Source organism: Oncorhynchus masou, chromosome 22 (genome assembly GCF_036934945.1).
Source record: "Oncorhynchus masou masou isolate Uvic2021 chromosome 22, UVic_Omas_1.1, whole genome shotgun sequence".
NCBI classification, from domain to species: domain Eukaryota; kingdom Metazoa; phylum Chordata; class Actinopteri; order Salmoniformes; family Salmonidae; genus Oncorhynchus; species Oncorhynchus masou.
The window spans coordinates 58021412-58044850 of record NC_088233.1 but is presented as its reverse complement, the minus strand read 5'-3'; the positions used below and the strand labels follow the sequence as shown (position 1 = coordinate 58044850).

At 44.4% G+C, this 23439-nt stretch overlaps 1 protein-coding gene across 1 annotated transcript in view; it reads right to left on the bottom strand.

Annotated features, from left to right (window-relative positions):
- Nucleotides 1-23439, bottom strand: part of tmem86a (transmembrane protein 86A) — a 64696-nt gene that overhangs the window by 9892 nt on the left and 31365 nt on the right. Inside the window, exon 2 of the mRNA XM_064930636.1 lies at nt 7481-7745. Within this exon, the coding sequence (XP_064786708.1) occupies nt 7481-7745 (265 nt within the window). The remainder of the gene's footprint in view (nt 1-7480; nt 7746-23439) is intronic.

Below are 23439 nucleotides of genomic sequence, written 5' to 3'. Positions count from 1 at the left end.
AAGGGTAGGTTTAACACAGCAAATTTGACCACATTTGTATCAATGTAATCCTATTTCATCAATGATGCTATTTAGACCTAAAGTTGAAGTCTGAAGTTTACATACACCTTAGCCAAATACATTTAAACTCACAATTTTTCACAATTCCTGACATTTAATACAAGTAAAAATTCCCTGTCTTAGGTCAGTTAGGATCACCACTTTATTTTAAGAATGTGAAATGTCAGAATAATGATTTATTTCAGCTTTTATTTCATTCATCACATTCCCAGTGGGTCAGAAGTTTACATACACTCAATTAGCATTTGGTAGCATTGCCTCTAAATTGTTTAAATTGGGTCAAATGTTTCGGGTAGCCTTCCACAAGCTTCCCACAATAAGTTGGGTGAATTTTGGCCCATTCCTCCTGACAGAGCTGGTGTAACTGAGTCAGGTTTGTAGGCCTCCTTGCTTGCGCACACTTTTTCAGTTCTGCCCACAAATGTTCTACAGGATTGAGGTCAGGGCTTTGTGATGGCTACTCCAATACCTTGACTTTGTTGTCCTTAAGCCATTTTGCTACAACTTTGGAAGTATGCTTGAGGTCATTGTCCATTTGGAAGATCCATTTGGGACCAAGCTTTAAATTCCTAACTGATGTCTTGAGATGTTGCTTCAATATATCCACATAATTTTCTTTCCTCATGATGCCATCTATTTTGTGAGGTGCACCAGTCCCTCCTGCAGCAAAGCACCCCAACAACATGATTCTGCCACCCCCGTGCTTCACGGTTGGGATGGTGTTCTTCGGCTTGCAAGCCTCCCCCTTTTTCCTCCAAACATAACGATGGTCATTATGGCTGAATAGTTCAATTTTGTTTCATCAGACCAGAGGACATTTCTCCAAAAAGTACGATCTTTGTCCCCATGTGCAGTTGCAAACCGTAGTCTGGCTTTTTATGGCGGTTTTGGAGCAGTGGCTTCTTCTTTGCTGAGCAGCCTTTTAGGTTATGTCAATATAGAACTCGCTTTAATGTGGATATAGATACTTTTGTACCTGTTTCCTCCAGCATCTTCGCAAGGTGCTTTGCTGGTGTTCTAAGATTGATTTGCACTTTTCGCACCAAAGTACATTAATCTCTAGGATACAGAATGCATCTCCTTCCTGAGCAGTGTTCCCATGGTGTTTATACGTGCGTACTATTGTTTGTACAGATGAACGTGGTACCTTCAGGCATTTGGAAATTGCTCCCAAGGATGAACCAGACTTGTGGAGGTCTATAATTTTCTTTCAGAGGTCTTGGCTGATTTCTTTTGAATTTCCCATGATGTCAAGCAAAGACGCACTGAGTGTATGTAAACTTCCGGCTTCCACTTTATATAGGAGTTGCAAAAAGTAATCAACAGCTATTGTTTCAATTTAACCAAGGATTCAACTAAAAAGAGACAATACTTATAGGCTTCGGTTCATTTCAAATTTAATTCCAGTATGTCTGCAAGTTAATGAGATACTTCAGGAATGTGGCCATAATGCCCTTTATCTACTTCCCCCAGGGCCAGATGAACTTGTGGATACCATTTTTATCCCTCTATGTCCAGTATGAAGGCAGTTAGAGGTAGTGTTACCTCCTTTCCTTGGTAGAGCAACATGCTCAATGCCTGTTTATTTGAGGGAGGAGATTGGAGGGTTAGCTTCAACAAAGTGAGCTGCTACTGGATAGTCAATGTTCTTACACCTGATTGAGCTGCGATGTTCAGCTATGCGTTGTTTTAATTGTCTTTTGTTTGTCCTACATAGGCTTTTCCACATGAACAGGTGATGAGATAGGTGATCATCAGGTGATCATCTCCCTTGGTGTTGCATGAGATGATACCCCTAACAGGGATTTTTTGACCTGTATGTGGATGCCGGAAGAAAGATGTTTTTATAGTGCTATTGCACTGTGCGCATGAGCCACATTTGTAGTTCCCATTTGGGATAGGTGTCAAGAGTGTCTGAGTGGGCTCAGGGGGCAGGTCAGGTCTCAAAAAGCTATCTCTCCAATATTGCGACCACGCATATAGAACACCAGTGGGAGTTCCTTGAAGAGTTGTGCAATTTTTGTCTGATTGCAGAATATGCCAGTGCTTTTTCAGGATTGCTTTAATTTTCTCCGAACCCTTGGTGTACTTGGTGCGAAAGACAGTTGCGTTGTTTTTCTTCTTAGGTTGAGTTTTTAGTAATTCCTCTCTTGGTTTTTTAGCATTGCTGTCAAAATCTGTCTGGTGGCCACAGATTCATTTAACCCTGCATAACTGGCTATATGGTAGACCATTCTTGAGGGGAAGGGGATGCATACTATCCGTACATAGCAAGGTATTGCATGCTAGTGTCACGCCTTGGTCTTAGTATTTTGTGTTTTAGTTTATTAGTTAGTCAGGCCAGGGTGTGACATGGGTTTATTGTTTGTTGTATTCGTAGTGGGGTTTTTTAGTTATTGGGATTGTAGCTGATTAGGGGTGTGTGTTACTTAGGTTTGGCTGCCTGAGGCGGTTCTCAATCAGAGTCAGGTGATTCTCGTTGTCTCTGATTGGGAACCGTATTTAGGTAACCTGGGTTTCGCTTTGTATTTCTTGGGTGATTGTTCCTGTCTCTGTGTTAGTTTCACCAGTCAGGCTGTAATAGGTTTCACGTTCCGTTTGTTGTTTTGTATTTATTAGTTATTCATGTATAGTTCGTTTGTTTGTTTCACTAAATAAACATGAGTAACCTACACGCTGCATTTCGGTCCGACTTTCTTGCGACAAACGAAGAACGCCGTTACAGAATCACCCACCACACTCGGACCGAGCAGCGTGTTAACAGGCAGGAGCTACACGAGAGGAAACAGAAGCAGCTTCAGTGGGAGAGGCTACACCATTTGGAGAATTGGACATGGGAGGAGGAACTGGACGGAAAAGGACCCTGGGCTCAGCCTGGTGAATATCGCCGCCCCAAGGAGGAATTAGAAGCGGCTAAAGCGGAGAGGCGCTGGTATGAGGAGGCAGCACGGCGACGTGGATGGAAGCCCGAAAAGCAGCCCCAAAAATGTATTGGAGGGGGCTATCAGGGAGTATGGCTGCGTCAGGTAGGAGACCTGCGCAATCTTCCTGTGCTTACCGGGGGTCTAGAGAGACCGGGCAGGCACCGTGTTATGCAGTGGTGCGCACTGTGTCCCCAGTGCGGGTGCATAGCCCGGTGCGGTATATTTCAGCTCCGCGTATCGGCCGGGCTAGATTGAGCCTCGAGCCAAATGCCATGAAGCCGGCTCTACGCATCCGGTCCCCAGTGCGTCTCCTTGGGCCGGCTTACATGGCACCAGCCTTGCGCTCGGTGTCTCCGGTTCGCCTACATAGCCCAGTGCGGGCTATTTCTCCTCACAGCACTGGCAGGGCAACCGAGAGTATTCAACCAGGTAAGGTTGGGCAGGCTCGGTGCTCAAGAGCTCCAGTGCGCCTGCACGGTCCGGTCTATCCAGTACCACCTCCACACCCCAGCCCTCCAGTAGCAGCTCCCCGCACTAGGCTTCCTGTGCGTGTCCTCGGCCAAATACCACCAGTACCAGCACCACGCATCAGGCCTTCAGTGCGCCTCGCCTGTTCAGCGCAGCCAGCGCTTTCTCCCTCTCCTGCGCTGTCGGAGTCTCCCGCCTGTTCAGCGGTTATAGAGCCTTCCTCCTCTACAGCGCTGCCGGAGCCTCCTGCCTGTATGGAGCAGCCAGAGCTGTCAGTCTGCATAGAGCAGCCAGAGCTGTCAGTCTGCATAGAGCAGCTAGAGCTGCCAGTCTACATGGAGCATCCAGTGTTGCCAGCCTGCATGGAGCAGCTAGAGCTGCCAGTCTGCATGGGGCACCCAGAGCTGTCAGTCTGCATGGAGCAGCCAGAGTTTCCAGTCTGCATGGAGTTGCCAGTCTGCATGGAGTTGCCAGTCTGCATGGAGCTGCCAGTCTGCATGGAGCAGCTAGAGCTGCCAGTCTGCATGGAGCAGCTAGAGCTGCCAGTCTGCAAGGAGCTGCCAATCTGCAAGGAGCTGCCAGTCTGCATGGAGCAGCTAGAGCTGCCAGTCTGCAAGGAGCTGCCAGTCTGCATGAAGCAGCCAGAGCTGCCAGTCTGCATGGAGCAGCCAGAGCCGCCAGTCAGCATGGAGCCGCCAGAGCCGTCAGTCAGCATGAAGCATCCAGAGCCGTCAGTCTGCCAGGATCTGCCAGTCAGCCAGACTCTTCCAGATCTGCCAGTCAACCAGACTCTTCCAGATCTGCCAGTCAACCAGACTCTTCCAGATCTGCCAGTCAACCAGACTCTTCCAGATCTGCCAGTCAACCAGACTCTTCCAGATCTGCCAGTCAGCCAGACTCTTCCAGATCTGCCAGTCAGCCAGACTCTTCCAGATCTGCCAGTCAGCCAGACTCTTCCAGATCTGCCAGTCAGACTCCAGACTCTTCCAGATCTGCCAGTCAACCAGACTCTTCCAGATCTGCCAGTCAACCAGACTCTTCCAGATCTGCCAGTCAACCAGACTCTTCCAGATCCGCCAGTCAGCCAGGATCTGCCAGATCTGCTAGTCAGCCAGGATCCGCCAGTCGGCCAGGATCTGCCAGTCAGCCAGGATCCGCCAGTCAGCCAGGATCCGCCAGTCAGCCAGGATCCGTCAGTCAGTCAGGATCTGCCAGATCTGCTAGTCAGCCAGGATCCGCCAGTCGGCCAGGATCCGCCAGTCAGCCAGGATCCGCCAGTCAGCCAGGATCTGCCAGATCTGCTAGTCAGCCAGGATCCGCCAGTCGGCCAGGATCTGCCAGTCCGCCAGGATCCGCCAGTCAGCCAGGATCTGCTAGTCAGCCAGGATCCGCCAGTCGGCCAGGATCCGCCAGTCAGTCAGGATCCGCCAGTCAGCCAGGATCCGCCAGTCAGCCAGGATCTTCCGGATTCAACTGTCTGGCTGGGCTTCATCTCAGTACTGGGCTTCTTCTCAGTACTGGGCTTCTTCTCATTACTGGGCTTCTTCTCAGTCCCGAGCTGCCCCTCAGTCCCGAGCTGCCCCTCAGTCACGAGCTGCCCCTCAGTCACGAGCTGCTCCTCTGTTATGTAGGGTTCTGGGTGAGGACTATTCGGCCATGGTCGGCGGTGAGGGTGGATTATCCCAGGACGCGAAGTGGAGGAACAATGACATTTATGAAGTGGGGTCCACGTCCGGAGCCGGAACCGCCACCATGGACAGACGCCCACCCGGACCCTCCCTATGGTTTTGAGGTGCGTTCGGGAGTCCGCACCTTAGGGGGGGTTCTGTCACGCCTTGGTCTTAGTATTTTGTGTTTTAGTTTATTAGTTAGTCAGGCCAGGGTGTGACATGGGTTTATTGTTTGTTGTATTCGTAGTGGGGTTTTTTAGTTATTGGGATTGTAGCTGATTAGGGGTGTGTGTTACTTAGGTTTGGCTGCCTGAGGCGGTTCTCAATCAGAGTCAGGTGATTCTCGTTGTCTCTGATTGGGAACCGTATTTAGGTAGCCTGGGTTTCGCTTTGTATTTCGTGGGTGATTGTTCCTGTCTCTGTGTTAGTTTCACCAGTCAGGCTGTAATAGGTTTCACGTTCCGTTTGTTGTTTTGTATTTATTAGTTATTCATGTATAGTTCGTTTGTTTGTTTCACAAATAAACATGAGTAACCTACACGCTGCATTTCGGTCCGACTTTCTTGCGACAAACGAAGAACGGCGTTACAGCTAGCAGATACTATAGACTTCCAGTCATTATGCTAACGCTATAATGCACTAGCTACCAACTTCCTTCAAACTGCACGCAGGCATAAAAATGGTATCCACGATTGCCAAAATCCCAGTCTCCCTTTAGTAATTCATATGTTGTGTTGACGTCTCCATCTGAACCAAAATCTAACTTAAAAAATAGGACTAAGCCAGTGTCACAAATGGAACTATCCAGGTAGTTGATATATCTCCTTTCAATGCTGATATAGGTTGTGTTGAAAATGTTGTATTGAAATTTCAATACAACAATACAACATTCAATACAACATTTTATTACAGTAAATAGCCTATTAACTATTATTTTATTACAGTAAATAGCCTATTAACTTGTTTACCGCCAGTATTTATGCTGCAGTAGTTTAGGTGTCGGGGGGCTAGGGTCAGTTTGTTATATCTGGAGTACTTCTCCTGTCCTACCCGGTGTCCTGTGTGAATTTAAGTATGCTCTCTCTAATTCTCTCTTTCTCTCTTTCTTTCTCTCTCTCGGAGGACCTGAGCCCTAGGACCATGCCTCAGGACTACCTGACATTATGACTCCTTGCTGTCCCCAGTCCACCTGGCCGTGCTGCTGCTCCAGTTTCAACTGTTCTGCCTTATTATTATTTGACCATGCTGGTGATTTATGAACATTTGAACATCTTGGCCATATTCTGTTATAATCTCCATCCAGCACAGCCAGAAGAGGACTGGCCACCCCTCATAGCCTGGTTCCTCTCTAGGTTTCTTCCTAGGTTTTGGCCTTTCTCGGGAGTTTTTCCTAGCCACTGTGCTTCTACACCTGCATTGCTTGCTGTTTGGGATTTTAGGCTGGGTATCTGTACAGCACTTTGAGATATCAGCTGATGTAAGAAGGGCTATATAAATTGATTTGATTTGACCAATTAAATGTTGGATTCACATCTCCAAGTCAACCAGAATTAAAAAAAAGTTAAAGTTAAAGAATAGGACTAAGCCAGTGGCACAGTCAGAACTATCTAAGCATCTCCTTCAAATGTTGAAAACACAATTCAATATTATTTCAATAAAGTGAAGGTTATCTTACAAAATTAATATAACATTATTTATTCAACCCTGAAATGAGTGGCCACAATTTGAGGTTACACTTACTATAAAGTTATATGTATTCATAGAACGTGCGCATGCTAAGGACAGCAATTCAGGCCATTTGATTGTGCTATTAGATGAAGCACAGTTGTATAAATAAACACAAATCTGACATTGTTTTTCCATTGGAATTTGGTTGTGCTTTTAGATGGTTGAAAGCATAGTGATAACATTGATCAACTGCTCAACCAAATATGACCAAATTGTCCACGTTGAAATGACGTGGTGTGTCTAGTAGGGTATCATAATGTCAGGTACGCATTCGGCTGTCTCAACCGTCCCTCTCAACTTTCCCCCTCGCCTCCAGTGAGTTTCTGCTATGTAGGTCCATATCCACTTTTAGATGATTATGTTGTACGGAAAATTGTGTCTTGTCAGTATATCAGATATTGATTAATTACCATCTGTTTTTTTTGTTTTGCTCAGGGCCCCCTAGCGGCTGTTCGCTTATTGGCTACTTGCATTATCAACCAATGGTTGTGTGCCAACTGGACGGCAGTCGGGCATATTGCTTTATCATGTGATGTGGTTAGCTGGTAAGTTGAACATCTATCCAAGGGTTGTGAGATCTGGCAGGTGTCTGAAATCTAGTCAGGCAGGAGTGCCACCAGTATCACTCACCGTGGCTAAAGTAGCCATCCTCCTGCCAGATGAGAAAGGCATCTCCCAGGCTAGAGAAGATGAGACCGGCCAGGATCTTGCGAGCATTGGAGTGGGCACCTAAGAAGCTGAAGCCGTGGGCCAGCATGAAAAGCCACAGGCAGAAGATGGGTAGACACTTGATGAGGGCGCTGAACCAAGAAGGGCTTGAGGTTGGTAGCCACAGGACGAAGTAGACACAGGTAGACTTGAAGAAGGGCACCAGTTTAGGGCCTTCGCTCTTCACCTGGAACACAATGTAAAACCCAAGTGAATGAGTGAATGAGCAGGAGAAGCTATAGCATTCCCTCGTGAGTGAGTGAGTGAGTGATTGGCTATATCTGGTTCTCTACCCTTGTCCCGAAGTGTGCGTCTGTACTGTACACTCCCCCTCATGGATTTAAAAGGAATGGGGAGATTCTCCCATAGACTGGTGTAAGGAATAAGGTGGAAACTTTTTTTTTTCAGCCATGCCTGCACCAATCCAATGCTTTTAAATGCATGGGGAGTGAACGACTGAACACTTCTGGAGAAAGGTATTGGAATGCAGCCAGTAAGTGAGTGAGTGAGTGAGTGAGTGAGTGAGTGTGAGTGAGTGAGTGAGTGAGTGAGTGAGTGAGTGAGTGTTCACAGTTTGTTACACATTAATCAATCAGTTAATCAGTTGTTGTGAAGACAAATTCAACATAATCATAGCAAAAGCAGACAATTGGGAGTAATTTCAATGAAACGCTATTCATACCCTCAGGGGGAATTAAGAAAGGCAAGTCAGGTACAAGTATCATCATGACATTCTATTACAAGGAACTGGGAATAAGGAATTCCTCTAAACAACAGAATTCATAGAGAAGATCAACAACAAATGTAGGGCCATTTTTTGGCAGAATAATAACGACTCTCCTGAACAATAACATCACATTTGAAGGGATCAGTTTAAGCAAGGCAAAGCACACGATTGCTAATCTTTATCACATAATGAGTAGTTATTTGGTATGGAAGTTCATGTAGATCAGTGATTCTGCACAGTCCAACAGCAATGTAGTCAATCTAGTATAACATTACAACAGACTATAGACTGTGTGTATAGTCTCCTTGTCTGAAGTGCCCTCTTCTCTCTCTCTTTTCTTCTATGGCTCGCTGATAACTGGTAAACACTTCCTACAGGTCAAAGGTCATGTGGTCATGCTTTGTTATGAATCTGGTGTAGTGTGTCGTACATTTGCAGGGGTCAAAATCTAAACTGCAGAGGTGAGGGGGTGAGGGCAACTGCAGGGTAGGGCTGTTACTGTGACCGTATATAACCGCAACACCTGCAGTCACGAGTCATGAAGGCAGTCAAATTCCACGTAGCCTTGTAGTCATGGTATTTAGTCTTCTCCAAGCTCTGATGCTAATGATGGTCATTAGTAGCCTACCAAACGTTCTAACTGCCTGGTATTCAGCACTCTACTGTCCATCTAAACACTCTGACATTAATGCAAATGTTATCGAAAATCAAACACTACATGAGGCCATGAGCTCATGTTGCGCAACATCTCTATAGGCTATGCAATTGCGTGAGTAAAGAGGGTGATGGCCTCTATTAAAAAGAGGAGGATCCCATCAGCTTTCTAGGCCTACTATATTTATTTCTCAACTTTACTAATATTAAGCACATTACTTCTCTTTACAACAGGCGTATTGCCTACCTGGCTGGCATGAAAATTAACCACGGGCAAAGTGTCTCCCATTCGCTATTTAAGTGCATAGATGACGTGTATTTTTTACCCTGCCCCTGTTTCGAAACAGGTGTATGATAATAGAACATTCTAAATCAAAAACAATTTCACACATTTATTATATCTAAGGCAAGATTAAATCAAGAATAGTCTGATGGGTGTGCTATTTTGTTCGTTTTTTTTGCGTAACTTATTTTTTACTTACTGTGTACTTAATGTTGCTGCTACAGTCTCTTATGACCGAAAATAACTTCTGGAAATCAGAACAGCGATTACTCACCGTGGACTGTAAGAAACTTTTTCCTTTAACGAATCCAACGAGAAGGATATCCTGCTTTCACTGGAGCAGGCCCAGACCCCCGCCATTTGCGTGAAGAAAAGATGCAGAAAAAGGGGCCACAGATCGGGCAGCCTTCTGAGAATCTGTAGGCAAGCGAGTAAACTCTCACTGCCATCCGTTTGTCTTGCTAACGTGCAATCATTGGAAAATAAAGTTGATGACCTACGATTAAGATTATCCTACCAACGGGACATTAAAAACTGTAACATCTTATGTTTCACCAAGATGTGGCTTAACAACGATACGGACAATATTGAGCTAGCTTGACTTTCCATGCACCGGCAGAACAGAGACGCTACCTCTGGTAAGACGAGGGAGTGTGTGTCTATTTGTCAATAACTGCTGGTGCGCAATGTTTAATATTAAAGAAGTCTCAAGGTATTGCTCACCTGAGGTAGAGTACCTTATGATAAGCTGTAGCCCACACTATATATAGTGTTCACATCTATATTATTCACAGCCGTCTATTTACCACCACAGAACAAAGCTGGCACTAAGACCACTCTCAACCAACTTTATAAAGGCCATAAGTAAAGAAGAAAATGCTCACCCAGAAGCAGCACTCCTAGTGGTCGGAGACTTTAATGCAGGCAAACTTAAATCAGTTTTACCTAATTATTACCAGCAAGTCACATGTATAAGCAGAGAAAACAATCCTAGACCACCTTTACTGCACACAGAGATGCATATAAATCTCTCTCCCGCCCTCCATTTGGCAAATCTGACCATAATTCTATCCTCCTGATTCTGCTTACAAGCAGAAACGAAAGCAGGAAGTATCAGTGACTCGCTCAATACGGAAGTGGACAGATGACGCGGATGCTACACCACCTGGTATGGAAACTGCTTGGCATCTGACCGTAAGGCACAACAGAGGGTAGTGCAAACGGCCCAGTACTTCACTGGGGCCAAGCTTCCTGCCATCCAGAACCTATATAATATGCGGTGTCAGAGGAAAGCCCATAAAATTGTCAGACACTCCAGTCACCCAAGTTATAGACTGTTTTCTCTGCTACCGCATGGCAAGCGGTACCAGAGTGCCAAGTCTAGGACCAAAAAGCTCCTCAACAGCTTCTACCCCCCAAGCCATAAGACTGCAGAACAATTAATAACCGGACAATTTACACTGACCCCCCCCCCCCCCACCCCTCCTCCCTTTTGTACACTGCTGCTACTCGCCGTTAATTATCTATGCATAGTCACTACATGTACAGATTACCTCAACTAACCTGTACCCCCGCACACTGACTTGGTACCGGTGCCCCCTGTATATAGCCTCGTTATTGTTATTGTGTTACTTTTTATGATTACTTTTTATTTTAGCCTACTTGGTAAATATTTTCTTAACTCTTCTTGAAGTGCACTGATGGTTAAGGGCTTGTAAGTAAGCATTTCACTGTAAATTCTACACTTGTATTTGGCGCATGTGACAAATTAAGTTTAATTTGATTTGAAAACAAATTTCACACAATTATATGGCATGATTAAATCAATAACAGTCTGATGGTGACAGTATTAGCCTATCACTTGTGAATTATATATTAGCACTTGTGAATGGTGCAAGCCAAGAAACAATGCCTTTTTTGCGACTTTTTCTAATCATAGTGTCACACCTCATGTAGCCTAGCCCATAGGCCTATATGTTTTGATAAGGTTTGTATTACAACTAAGGTGGCCAAATAACTTCTCAAAATGAAGCATATTAATCCACTTTACAAGGGGTGTAGAGCCTAACTTGCATACATAAGCAGCGCATGAGTTTCAAGTTTGGGGAAGATCATTTTCACTATCAAAATGCAAAATGCATATTTACAATAAAAGCATTACATGCATAATTGCATTTGCGGTCACTTTTGATACTGGTGTTTTCGAGCAAATGGAACATTTGCGCTTATAGCCTACTGCCTTGTGCACATTGCTGTGCTTATAATGTGAATAAATAGCCTTATATACAAAAAGTAAAATGTGGACAGTTCTTCCAATATCTTCAATTTACACATCGGAAGCCTGTGAAAAAACCAGATCACATGATGGAGAGCCATGTGAGTGAGAGGTGCTTCGGAGCACACAGCACTCAGGGAGAGGGGAATTATAATTATTATATTTAGCCCAAACGCAAAACTGTCACTGGCCGCAAAAGGCATGGCTGTTTTTTAAGGAGCATTATGGCCACACAAAGGAGATGCCGTTGGGAAATTTGAGGCATTATCAATTGCTTGTCAAATTGTGAATGAGAGACTGATGAAGTGTGTACAGCCTGAGCAAAAAAACAAAGCAGAGCTCATGCCTTTCAAGTTACTTTTTTCAAATGATCATTAGAGTTGCATCATGCAGCCTGACAATGTATGAACCTTTTCACATGTACCAACAAACATTCTACAGTGGTCCCTGCAGCTTACACTGAAACCGGTGTGTACTCTCAAACCGGTGTGATTAGAATGCTTATTTAAAAAGTGTAGTTTTGATTGATGCAACAATCGGCATTTGAGACAGCCACACTTTTTATTTACAGAAACATTTTGCACAAACACAGCCCTTACAAAGTTATGTCCAGAATGTGACCAGTTTATTTTTGGATGCAATGTTCAGGCTTTCACAGAAGTAGCCACAGCATAACATAGTCATCCAAACCAGAAAATGTAGGCTACAGTAGTTCTAACGCTAACTGAGGAGAGATTGACGTAACACAAGCAATCATATTTTTAGAACTCTCGGCTGACAGAAACTACAATATGAATTAGCTAATAGATATTACTATTTATAATTAATCACATCATGGGTAAGCTCACCATTGATCAAAATAATTGAGTAAAACACTTTCTAGAAATCGAAAGTAATCCGACGATAGGTAGGTGGTGCGTGCCACCATGTTTGTTTTTTCGCATCAACGAAAGATAATAAGATGAGACAAGATGAGTTTGTGTCGTCTACGATCATTCACTTCCCTTCATTCACTTCCAGAAGTTTACCCAAAAAGTTTACCCAAAAGATGAGTGAACCATTCCTTCACCTCATTATAACATCAAGTGCTTGTCAAATTGTGAATGAGATACTGATGAAGTGTGTACACATACACATAGCTGGCAAATAGCTTAGCATTAGCTCATTATAATCAGTACAAACTTCAAAAAAGTATTATACACACATCATATGTGTCCATTACAATCTATGCAATAATCCGAATGCATTATTTGTCACCAGTACTTGAAAACATGTGAATAAAACTAAATACATTATGCTCCATACTGTATGCGCCTACAGTAGAAACGACAACACAATATACAGAAAATAAGGAACTTACTTTGATAGGAATGCACAAAGTTATTATTTATAAGGAAAACAACAAGACAATGCGAGTGCCAGCCAGAAGATTTTCCAATTCGTGCAAGACAGCGCAAATATCTGCATACTTGATCTGCGCAAACATTGGTGAAGTGTGTGGGCTCTCCTCGAAGAGAGAAGTTTGTCCGGCTCAGTAAAGCCTCAAACTTAAATTGTCAGCAATGCTAAAATGGCCTCCTATGTGAATTAGAATTCAAACTGTTGCTTGAAAATACTTGTTAGAAAATCATTTGAAATTGACACGTTGAAACATAGCCTATAGATAATTAGCAGGCAGCAAGTGTTAACTGTCCTGTGCGTAATAATCACATTTTGGAACAGTGAGTGCAATCTGACATCACATGCATAAAACAACTCACACTGGTAGAGATATTTGGAACTCAAGTATGAAAAGCTTAAAAATCGAAACATATAGCCCGATTTTTGTAGAACAACTAAAGTTACATTAATAACTCTAAATTAAGCATATAGGAGTACCTGTTTCTTTGTTAACCGCTCAACTCAGAACAGCCACATGTGTGCACTCCCTCAGATCGCTTGGAGAAAATACCCTTTCTATTTTATTCAGCTTTGTTCAATTGTATTCTTAATAATATAAAATAATGCCACAGAATTCTAAGCATATCTTGTCTGCTAAATGAACTAGCCATAAGCCATAGCCAGATCAGGACCTAACGTAAGGACAACTCAGAGTATGCTATTCTGTTCTTCTGAAATAGACGACATGTTTCTTTAGACCGGTCTAAATAATGGATTTATTGTGAAGGTGTAAGCTATATTACATGGATTTATTAGACTTTTTTAAACGTATATGTCCCAATGCTCTGCATCAGTGGCTTGTAGGCTATGTGTTGAAGCCAGGAGATGCTAAATGTTTTTATGTTAATGAACGCCCAATTACCGTGAGACCGGCAGTTATTTGCTTGACAATCACCGGCTGACAAAATTTTGTGACTGCCACAGCCCCTACTGCAGGAATAAGGATGGAGGAGGGGTGAGGCTGGAGGGGTGAGGGAGGAGAATGGGTGAGGAAGAAGGGTTATCTGTAAAGTCAGAACACTGTAGTCTTATTTCAGGTCAAATGTATGTCAATGTTCTCCTTTCTACTTTGGGGTCTTTTTTTATGTTGCATTGCATTTCTGGTCTTCCTCTAGTCCTGACAAAGCAAAAAAGCGGAACCGTCAGCAGTTTTGGCAGCTGAGGTTTTTGTACATCAATCAATTAAATCTTTCATAAAAAATGGATGTGCATTTTCTCTGTAGATTCTATCAATTGGCATGAGAATAAGGTGAATTAGTGCCACGGACAGTTTTGACAGGTGGACCAAACGATAGTAAAAGAATAGGGAAGAAATGTGCTGTGTGCTGTTAACCCTGATGTTCACGTGCTCTCTGACCCATATGAAAGTCAGACGGACACAAACCACTTGTGCTTGCACGGAACATGAAAGCAGAAGTGGGGAAGATGCTTCCAAACAATGGTGCCGTCTCTCTCACACTTCTCCCCCAACCTTCAGTCAGTCTGTCACCCCTCTCACAGAAAGAGAGAGGGGGGTAGAAAATAAGGACAATAGAAAGGTCAGTTTTGGTATATGAAAAAATCTGGAAAGATATCTATACAGTACCAGTCAAAGGTTTTTCTTTATTTTTGCTAAACAGTTTTAAACAAATCCAAATAAATGTAATATTTGAGATACTTCAAAGTAGCCACCCTTTGCCTTGATGACGGCTTTGCACACTCTTGGCATTCTCTCAGCCAGTTTCATTAGGTAGTGTCACGACGACGATGCCTCTACTTGTTCGGTCGGTGCTCGGTGGTGAACGTCACCAATCTTCTAGCCGTCCTTGATCCATTTTTCATTTTCTTTTTTTAATTTAAAGTTTTATTAAGTTTTCTTGTTTTTCAATCAAACAACAAAACACATTCCACATTCACAGATGTGACAGGCTTAAAAAAATAAAAATAAAAAGTCAAAAAATATAATAGTTCATTTGAAAAAAATTAAATACAATTAAAATGAAAGATTAAGAAAAATAAGTGTTTTTATTTTTATTTTACTTTATCTATTTATTCTCCTTGGTGCATATATATATATATATATATATATATATATATATATATATATATACATACATACATACATACATACATACATACATACATACATACATACATACATACATACATACATACATACATACATACATACATGCATACATACATACATACGCACACGTACTCAAAAACAAAATTAAAATAAAAACAAAAAAAAAACATATATAACACTTGCAGCAGCACTATCAAGGTTCTTATCAGCTATTTCTAGCATTCGCTGAGATGACGGGCCAATAATTAGTTTTTAGGTTTTACAGTACCTTACACAACATGTATCTGCGCATTTCCCTAGTCACCCCATTCACTCTGTCCAGTTTGAAATATAGTTGAGTAGTGGAGACCAGAGTCTATCAAACTTGGGCTGTCTCTTTGGGAGGTCATAAGTGAGCTTTTCAAGAGGGAGAAAGTCAACAATCTGGTCAATCCACATTTTAAATGTAGGAGGGGTATTAGAGGCCCACAATAGAAGAATACATTTCTTAGCAAAGTATGTAATAGTCATAAGCAAATTTTCTCTGTCAGGATCAAGAACAAAGTCCTGCTGGGCATTAAGAAGATAGATACACGGGGTCATATCAAACTGTACCTCTAGTATTTTACCTCTCTACAGCTCCAAAATACATGCATATAGGTTCCACTTTCATAGGTACATCTTTTACAGTTAGGAGACATATCTGTTTTCATTCTATGGAGTCTCAAAGGAGTATAATAAAATTTGTACAAACATTTGTAATTAGATTCTTTCATTTTTACATTGGTAGAGGAGCAGTATACCCTGTCGCAAACCTCCGCTCATAACTAATCACTGATAGTCAGACCAAGGTCCTTTTCCCAGATTATTTTCAAAGGAGTAAAGGAGGAGCATCCTTTCTCAGAAAGGAGTCTATAGATGTAAGATATTTTGCCTTTAATGGATTGTGCTGTGACAAGAAGGGTTTCAACTTCATTCAACTGAGTTCTAAACCTCCTCTTGGAGTTAAATGAGGAAATTACATGTCTAATTTGAAGATATTTAAAAAAAATAGATCTTGGCACATTGAATTCACTGCAGAGCTCTTGAAAGGATTTCAGTGTAGTGGTTTTCTGATGAAATAGGTCTGAAAAGTTCCTGATTCCTAGAGTATGCCAAAGATTAAAGTTGGCATCCCTCAGGGCTTTTGGCAAGTCTGGGTTGCCTACTATAGGCGAGTGAGAACATATTTGGGAGGAAATGTCCAGGTATTTTTTACAGTCCCTCTACGCTAGTAGGGTGCAGTAAATCACAAAGGTTTTGGTTATGTTGCCCACTTCACTAAAGTTATTAATGAATATAATTGAGCTTAAGGGCAATGGGCTTCTATCCGAATCCACGTTGACTCTTGTCTGTTTGTGATCCATGTTAGCATGTTGCGGATTTGGGCAGACCAGTAGTACAATTGAAGGGAGGGAAGGGCAAGACCACCCTTAGATTCAGGTTTCGAAAGTGGAAAACTTGATCCTAGGTTTTTTATTGCCCCATATAAATTTGGTGATGCTTGCTTAGTTGTTTTGAAGAAGGAAACTGGGAGATAGCATGGGAGCATCTGAAATAAGTAGTTCAGTCGAGGGAGGACGTTCATACGGATGACATTAATTCTTCCTACTAAGCTAATTGGGAGGGAGATCCAAGTTTGGAGATCGTTCTTGATTCGATGCAGGAGTGGAAGATAATTTTCCTTAAAAAGGCTATTCAGATCTGGTGTTATGAAGATCCCAAGGTATTGAAACCCCTGTGTTTTCCATTGGAAAGGACATAGAGTCTTCATAGAGCTGGTGAGTATAATATTGAGAGGGCAGACAGTTGATTTGTTAAAATTGATCTTATAACCTGAAAACTTGCCATACTGAGCAATTGTGTCTAAAATGAGAGGGAGGGATTTCTCAGGGTTGGATATGTAGAGCAGGACATCATCCGCGTAAAGCGAAATCTTGTGCTGCAGGCCGCCTGCAGAAACACCCATAATACTTGGATTGCTCTGCCAGAGGCTCCGTCCCCAACAAGTAGAGCAGGGGGGACAGAGAGCACCCCTGTCTTGTGCCCCGTTCCAGAGGGAATCTGTCAGAGTTCAGTCCATTAGTAGTCACCATGGCATTTGGATGAGAGTATTGTGATTTGATCCATTAAAAAAAATGGGGCCAAAAAGCTTTGTAGAACTCTCTGGGGAATCCATCTGGGCCTGGGGACTTATTAGGTGGCATGGAGGTAATTGCCTCCAGGATCTCGTCAGGAGTGAAGGGGGAGTTGAGATCTTCTTGGTCGGTCTCTGATAGTTTAGGTAGCGAGATTCCCTCTAGGAAAGAGTGAAGTTCTGCCTCCGTGTGTTTTCTCTCAGAGGTGTATAGTTTGCAGTAAATATCATGAAAAGTTCAATTGATATTTTTTGGGTCGTATGTGACCTCGTCCTCTGCTGTTCGGATAGCCATGATTGTAAGCTCTGACTGCTCCTTTTTTAATTGGTAAGCAAGCAATCTACTGGGCCTATTGCTATACTCATGGTATTCCTGTTTAGTAAAGAAAACCTTTTTTATCTCCCGAGTGTAGTCCAAATTCAGTTTGGCTTTGGCTGCTTTAAGATGACTCCAGGAGGTGCTGTCTGGGGATTGTTTATGTATTCTTTCACAGCATTCCAGCTCCCTCTCAAGATCTAGCCTGTGTGCTTCCATTGCTTTTTTCTTAGAGGAAGCATATGCGATTAGATGGCCTCTTAGTGTGGCTTTAGCAGCGTCCCACATTGTGGCCGGTGAAATAGGAGACTCTTTGTCGTCTTGTGTGTAGTTGTCTATCCATGTAGTTACCAATGTATGGAATGCTTCATTTGATAGCATGGAGGTGTTGAATTTCCAGCTCTTTGACCTCGGGATGTTTTTGCAGAGGTCAAAGCGGAGGTGGACAAAGGCGTGATCTGAAAGTGCTATGAGTCCGATTGTACATGTGGCTGAATTTATGAAACTCTTTGGGATAAAAATGTAATCTATACGGGAGTAGGTGTTATGGACATTAGAGTAGTATGTATAGTCCATAGATGAGCTATTAGTCTCTCTCCAGATATCTATCAGTCCCATCTCTTTAGTAAGAGAGTTCAACATCTTTGCAGATCTAGGATTTGTGGTGGGGACTTGAGATGATTTGTCTAGGGTTGGGTTAAGGGTACAATTAAAATCTCCGGCCACCACGCCAAAGGAGACACAATGCTCATTGAACAGGGTTATCATTTTTGACATGAAGGCAGGAGTATCTGTGTTAGGGGCGTAAATGTTTAATATAGTAATTGGTTGACCATATAGTGACCCTGTTAAATAAATAAATCTCCATTCCGGATCAGTTATGTTTTTGTCAATTATGAATGGAACATTTTTATGGATAAGTATGGCTGTGCCTCTACTGTTTGATTTTGATTTGAAAGATGAGAAATACACCTGTCCCACCCAAGCTCTGCGGAGTTTGGCATGTTCAGCATCACAGAGGTGTGTCTCCTGTAATAGCGCAATGTCTGCTTTTTCTTTTTTTAGAGCACATAGTATCTTTTTCCATTTTATTGCATGCCCTAGACCATGGCAGTTCCATGTCAATAGATTTAAGGTACTAGTCATCGTCATCGAACAGTAATCAAACTTTAGTGCAAGTCATCGCTGGGTAAAAGTGGATAGTAGTTACAGCTGCGTTCACATAAAAGGAAAATAAATGGTGTACATAAAATAATAATCTCTGAACACCCCAGCCACGTTCCCGTTCCCAAACAACTCGACACATCCCGTTGGATCTATTACCCCCCCGCTCAGTCTCAATTCTGTGTTCCGAATAAAACAAAAACCAGGAACAGTTAGCACCGCACAACGTCTCCCTCTCCCCACCAAAGAAATGCCTCATCCTCTCCACCCCGCATTGAGTAAATGACACAGTTGCCCCTCGTCCAAACCACAGTACAAGAGGGGAGAAAATAAAATCAATAGCCCAGCCTACATATACCTCCCCCAAGGGACATAGGGAAGCCCAAGTAATAAATGCAACAAAAAACCAGGGAAATAAAAGTAGGCTGAAACATTAGTAGGCCTAGGTTAGGCTATACAGCCCATCCCTCTCAGTTAAAGGAAAATAAATATAAATTGGACGACTGTAATGACATTTAGGGGGTGGGTCTCTGGATATCGGCTATATGTTGTCTTACCTCCTTTAGTAATGGCATTAATCGCATTTAGTCATTGGTCTGTTTCTCATTGACCAGGATTGTCTTTCAAAAAACGTTTGGCCTATTCAGGAGATTTGAAGTATCGCAAGGCTCCTTGGTGAAGTATCCTGAGCTCGTTTGGGTATTTGAATCCCCTGAAGATGCCTCGGTCAATTGAGTATTTCTTCACTTCGTCAAACTCTCGGCACTTTCGGCGTATTCCAGCTGACAGGTCCTGGTGTAAAGCGAGTTTGGCATTTCCCACTGTGATGGTGTTGTTTTTCGCCGCCTGTAGGACTCGTTCGTTGTCGCTGAATCTCAGTAAACGTATGGTGATTGGGCGCGGTGTTTCTCTGGCTGCTTGTGGGGGCCTCAGTGCTCGGTGAGCTCTCTCGAGTTCTATGGGCCTGTCGGTGGACAGGTGGAGCCACTCGGGAAGTTTGTCCTGCAGGTAGCGGATGAGTGGCATGTTTCCCTCTTCTTTTTCGCCCAGATTGAATAGAACACAATTATTCCTTCGCCCCCTGTTTTCCAGGTCCTCTGTTTTCTCTTCCAGATGCTCAATTTTCTTTTTAGCATATGCTATTGTTTCCATGGCATCTGTCAATAAGTTTTCCATGGATAGGATTCGCCCCTCTGCCTCGTCCAGGCGCCCCGCGTTTATGGTTATCTTGTTGTTGATGTCAGGCAAAGCGTTTTCCAGGATTGTCACCTTGCCCCCTATCGCACTGAGCTGAGAGTTAATGGCATCTAATTTGGTGTTTAGTTCTGTACGTTGGGATCTCAACTCAGAAAGGATGTCTTCGACAGAGTGTGAGGTTGGCATTCGTTGTGCCTCGGGGGGGAGCGGGTTCTCTTGCTCCTTGCTAATGGTGCTAGTTTTTTGTGAAGCTAGCTTCTTCTTGGAGGCGTTTTCCGTCGCTAATACTCGAGTCCGGGTAAAAATGTCACCTGTAGTGTCGCCTTTTGTAGCCGCCATGACTTTTTCTTACTAAAGCTAAATGAGTTTGAACTTGGAGTGGAGGTAAGATTAGGAATTGGAAACTACTTGTGATCCCCCTCCATTTTTCATTTTCCATTGGTTTTGTTTTGTCTTCCTACACACTTGGTTTCAATCCCTTTCATTACCTGTTATGTATTTAACCCTCTGTTTCCCCTCATGTCTTTGTCAGAGATTGTTTGTTGTTCAGATTTCGTGTTTGTATTGGTGCGCGACGGGTCCTCGTACCCACTTTGTTTTATATTATTCATAGTTTTGGAGTTATGTTTTGTTTAAAATCATTAAACAACTCGATTCAACTAAGTTTGATTCTTCTGCGCCTGACTTCCCTGCCATACACACAAGTCTGACAGAATCTCTGACCCAACATGAAGTCAGCAGGAGAAGGTACCCCGGCCATGGAGGTGGAGGAGAGCGTCATGGAACATACAGAGATGATTTACAATTAAGTGCCACCATGGATCGCATTGTAAAGAATATGGACCGCTGGGAGACACAAGGAGTTTTTCCAGTGCTTCCACCAGCACAACCGGGGTGTCCCCTGAGCGCCCCTATCCCGCCTGAATCCAGCAGGATCCGTCTATCCATGCCACAGGGGTACGGCGGAGATGCTGCCGGCTGCCAGAGTTTCCTCCTCAAACTAAGCCTGTATCTGGCCACGGTCCACCCAGTTCCATCGGACCGTGAGAGGAGTTACGCCCTCGTCTCATGCCTCATGCCCTGGAATGGGCCAGCGCTGTGTATGGAGAAGAGGATGCGGCGTTGGACCATTTTGAGGAGTTCACCCACCATTTCCGGGCAGTATTCGACCACCCACCCGAAGGCAGAGCGGCGGGTGAGCGCCTCTACCATCTGAGGCCGGAGACGAGGAGCGCCCAGGAGTTTGCTCTGGAGTTTAGGACCATGGCTGCCGGCGCTGGATGGAGCGACAAGGACCTGATCGACCATTACCGCTGTAGTCTACGCGAGGACGTCCGTCGGGAGCTGGCCTGCAGAGACACCACCCTCACCTTCAACCAGCTGGTGGACCTGTCCATAAGGCTGGACAACACGTCTAGATCGGGGTCTGGTTGTTCCATCCTCCCGCACCCTCTCTCCTGTACCTATGGAGTTGGGAGGGACGGTGCGTAGGGAGACCTGAGGGGGTTCCCGCTCGTGCACCATATGAAGTCACAGAGGACAAACTGCTGGTCGGTGCTGGGTTGGTTCCTCTGGAAATCGAGGCAGCAGGCAGGGCACTTTGGCGTCACCCCAGGTGAGTAGGCACCATTCTCATATAGAGCCCTCTGTTGCACATATGTTAGTCTCGGTCACTTTGCATGAATTTTTCCCGCGTTCCCAGTATAAGGCGCTAGTAGATTCAGGCGCGGCTGGGAATCTCATTAATAAAGTGTTGCTCATAGTTTAGGGATCCCCATTGTTACTGTGGATGTGCCTTTCCCTGTTCACGCCTTAGATAGTCGACCATTAGGGTCAGGGTTTATCAGGGAGGTCACCGCTCCTTTGAGTATGGTGACGCAGGGGGGTCACAGGGAAAAGATTTGTCTTTTTATTAATGATTCTCCTGCGTATTCCGTGGTGCTACCTACCCTGGTAAGCTTGTCATAACTCCACTGTTTCTTGGCCACAGAGGGCTCTCACGGGGTGGTCGTGAGAGTGCTCAGGTAGGTGTTTAGGGGTTTCCGTTGGTGCTACTACGGTGGAGAGTCCAGACCTGGTCTCCACCGTGCGCATCCCCCCAGAATATGCCAATTTGGCTCTTGCTTTCTGTAAAAAGGTGACTCAATTACCACCCCATCGACGGGGGGATTGTGCGATAAATCTCCTGGTAGACGCAGCACTTCCCAGGAGTCACGTGTATCCCCTGTCGCAAGTGGAGACGGTGGATATGGAGGCATATGTCTCCGAATCCCTGCGTCAGGGGTACATTCGGCCCTCCATTTCACCCGTATCCTCGGGTTTCTTTTTTGTGAAGAAGGATGGAGGTTTGCGCCCGTGCATTGATTATCGAGGTCTCAATAAAATCACAGTGAGGTACAGTTACCTGCTACCTCTTATCGCTACGGCGATTGAGTCAATGCACGGGGCGCGCTTTTCACTAAACTGGATCTCAGGAGTGCGTACAACCTGGTGCGTATCCGGAAGGAAGACGAGTGAAAGACGCCATTTAGTACCACCTCAGGGCATGATGAGTACCTCATCATGCCGTATGGGTTGATGAATGCTCCATCAGTCTTCCAATAATTTGTAGATGAGATTTTCAGAGACCTGCATGGGCAGGGTGTAGTGGTGTATATTGATGACATTCTGATATACTCCGCTACACGCGCCGAGAATGTGTCCTGGGTGCGCAGAGTGCTTTGTCACCTGTTGGCGCATGACCTATACGTCAAGGCTGAGAAATGCTTGTTCTTCCAACAGTCCGTCTCCTTCCTAGGGCATCGGATTTCCACGTCAGGAGTGGAGATGGAGAGTGACCGCATTGCAGCCGTGCGTAATTGGCCGACTCCCACCACGGTAAAGGAGGTGCAGCGATTCTTAGGGTTTGCCAAATACTACCGGAGGTTAATCTGGGGTTTTGGGCAGGTTGCTGCTCCCATTACCTCACTGCTAAAGGGGGGCCCGGTGCGCTTGCAGTGGTCAGCTGAGGCGAACAGGGCTTTTAGGCACCTGAAGGCTCTGTTTACCTCGGTTCCTGTGTTGGCTCATCCGGATCCCTCTTTGCCGTTCATAGTGGAGGTGGACACATCCGAAGCTGGGATAGGAGCTGTGCTCTCTCAGTGCTCGGGTGCGCCACTGAAGCTCCGCCCCTGTGTCTTCTTTTCGAAGAAGCTCAGCCCGGCGGAGTGAAACTATGATGTGGGGGACCGGGAGCTGTTGGCTGTCATCAAGGCTTTGAAGGCGTGGAGACATTGGCTTGAGGGGGCTAAACACCCTTTTCTCATCTGGACTGACCATCGCAATCTGGAGTACATCCGGGAAGCGAGGACACTGAATCCTCGCCAGGCAAGGTGGGCCATGTTTTTCACCCGTTTTGTGTTTACCCTCTCTTACAGACCAGGCTCCAAGAACGTGAAGGCAGACGCACTGTCCCGGCTGTATGACACAGAGGAGCGGTCCATGGATCCCACTCCCATACTCTCAGCCTCTTGTTTGGTGGCGCCGGTAGTGTGGGAGCTAGACGCGGACATTGAGCAGACGTCACATGCAGACCCTCTCCCCCTCAGTGTCCAGCTGGGCAT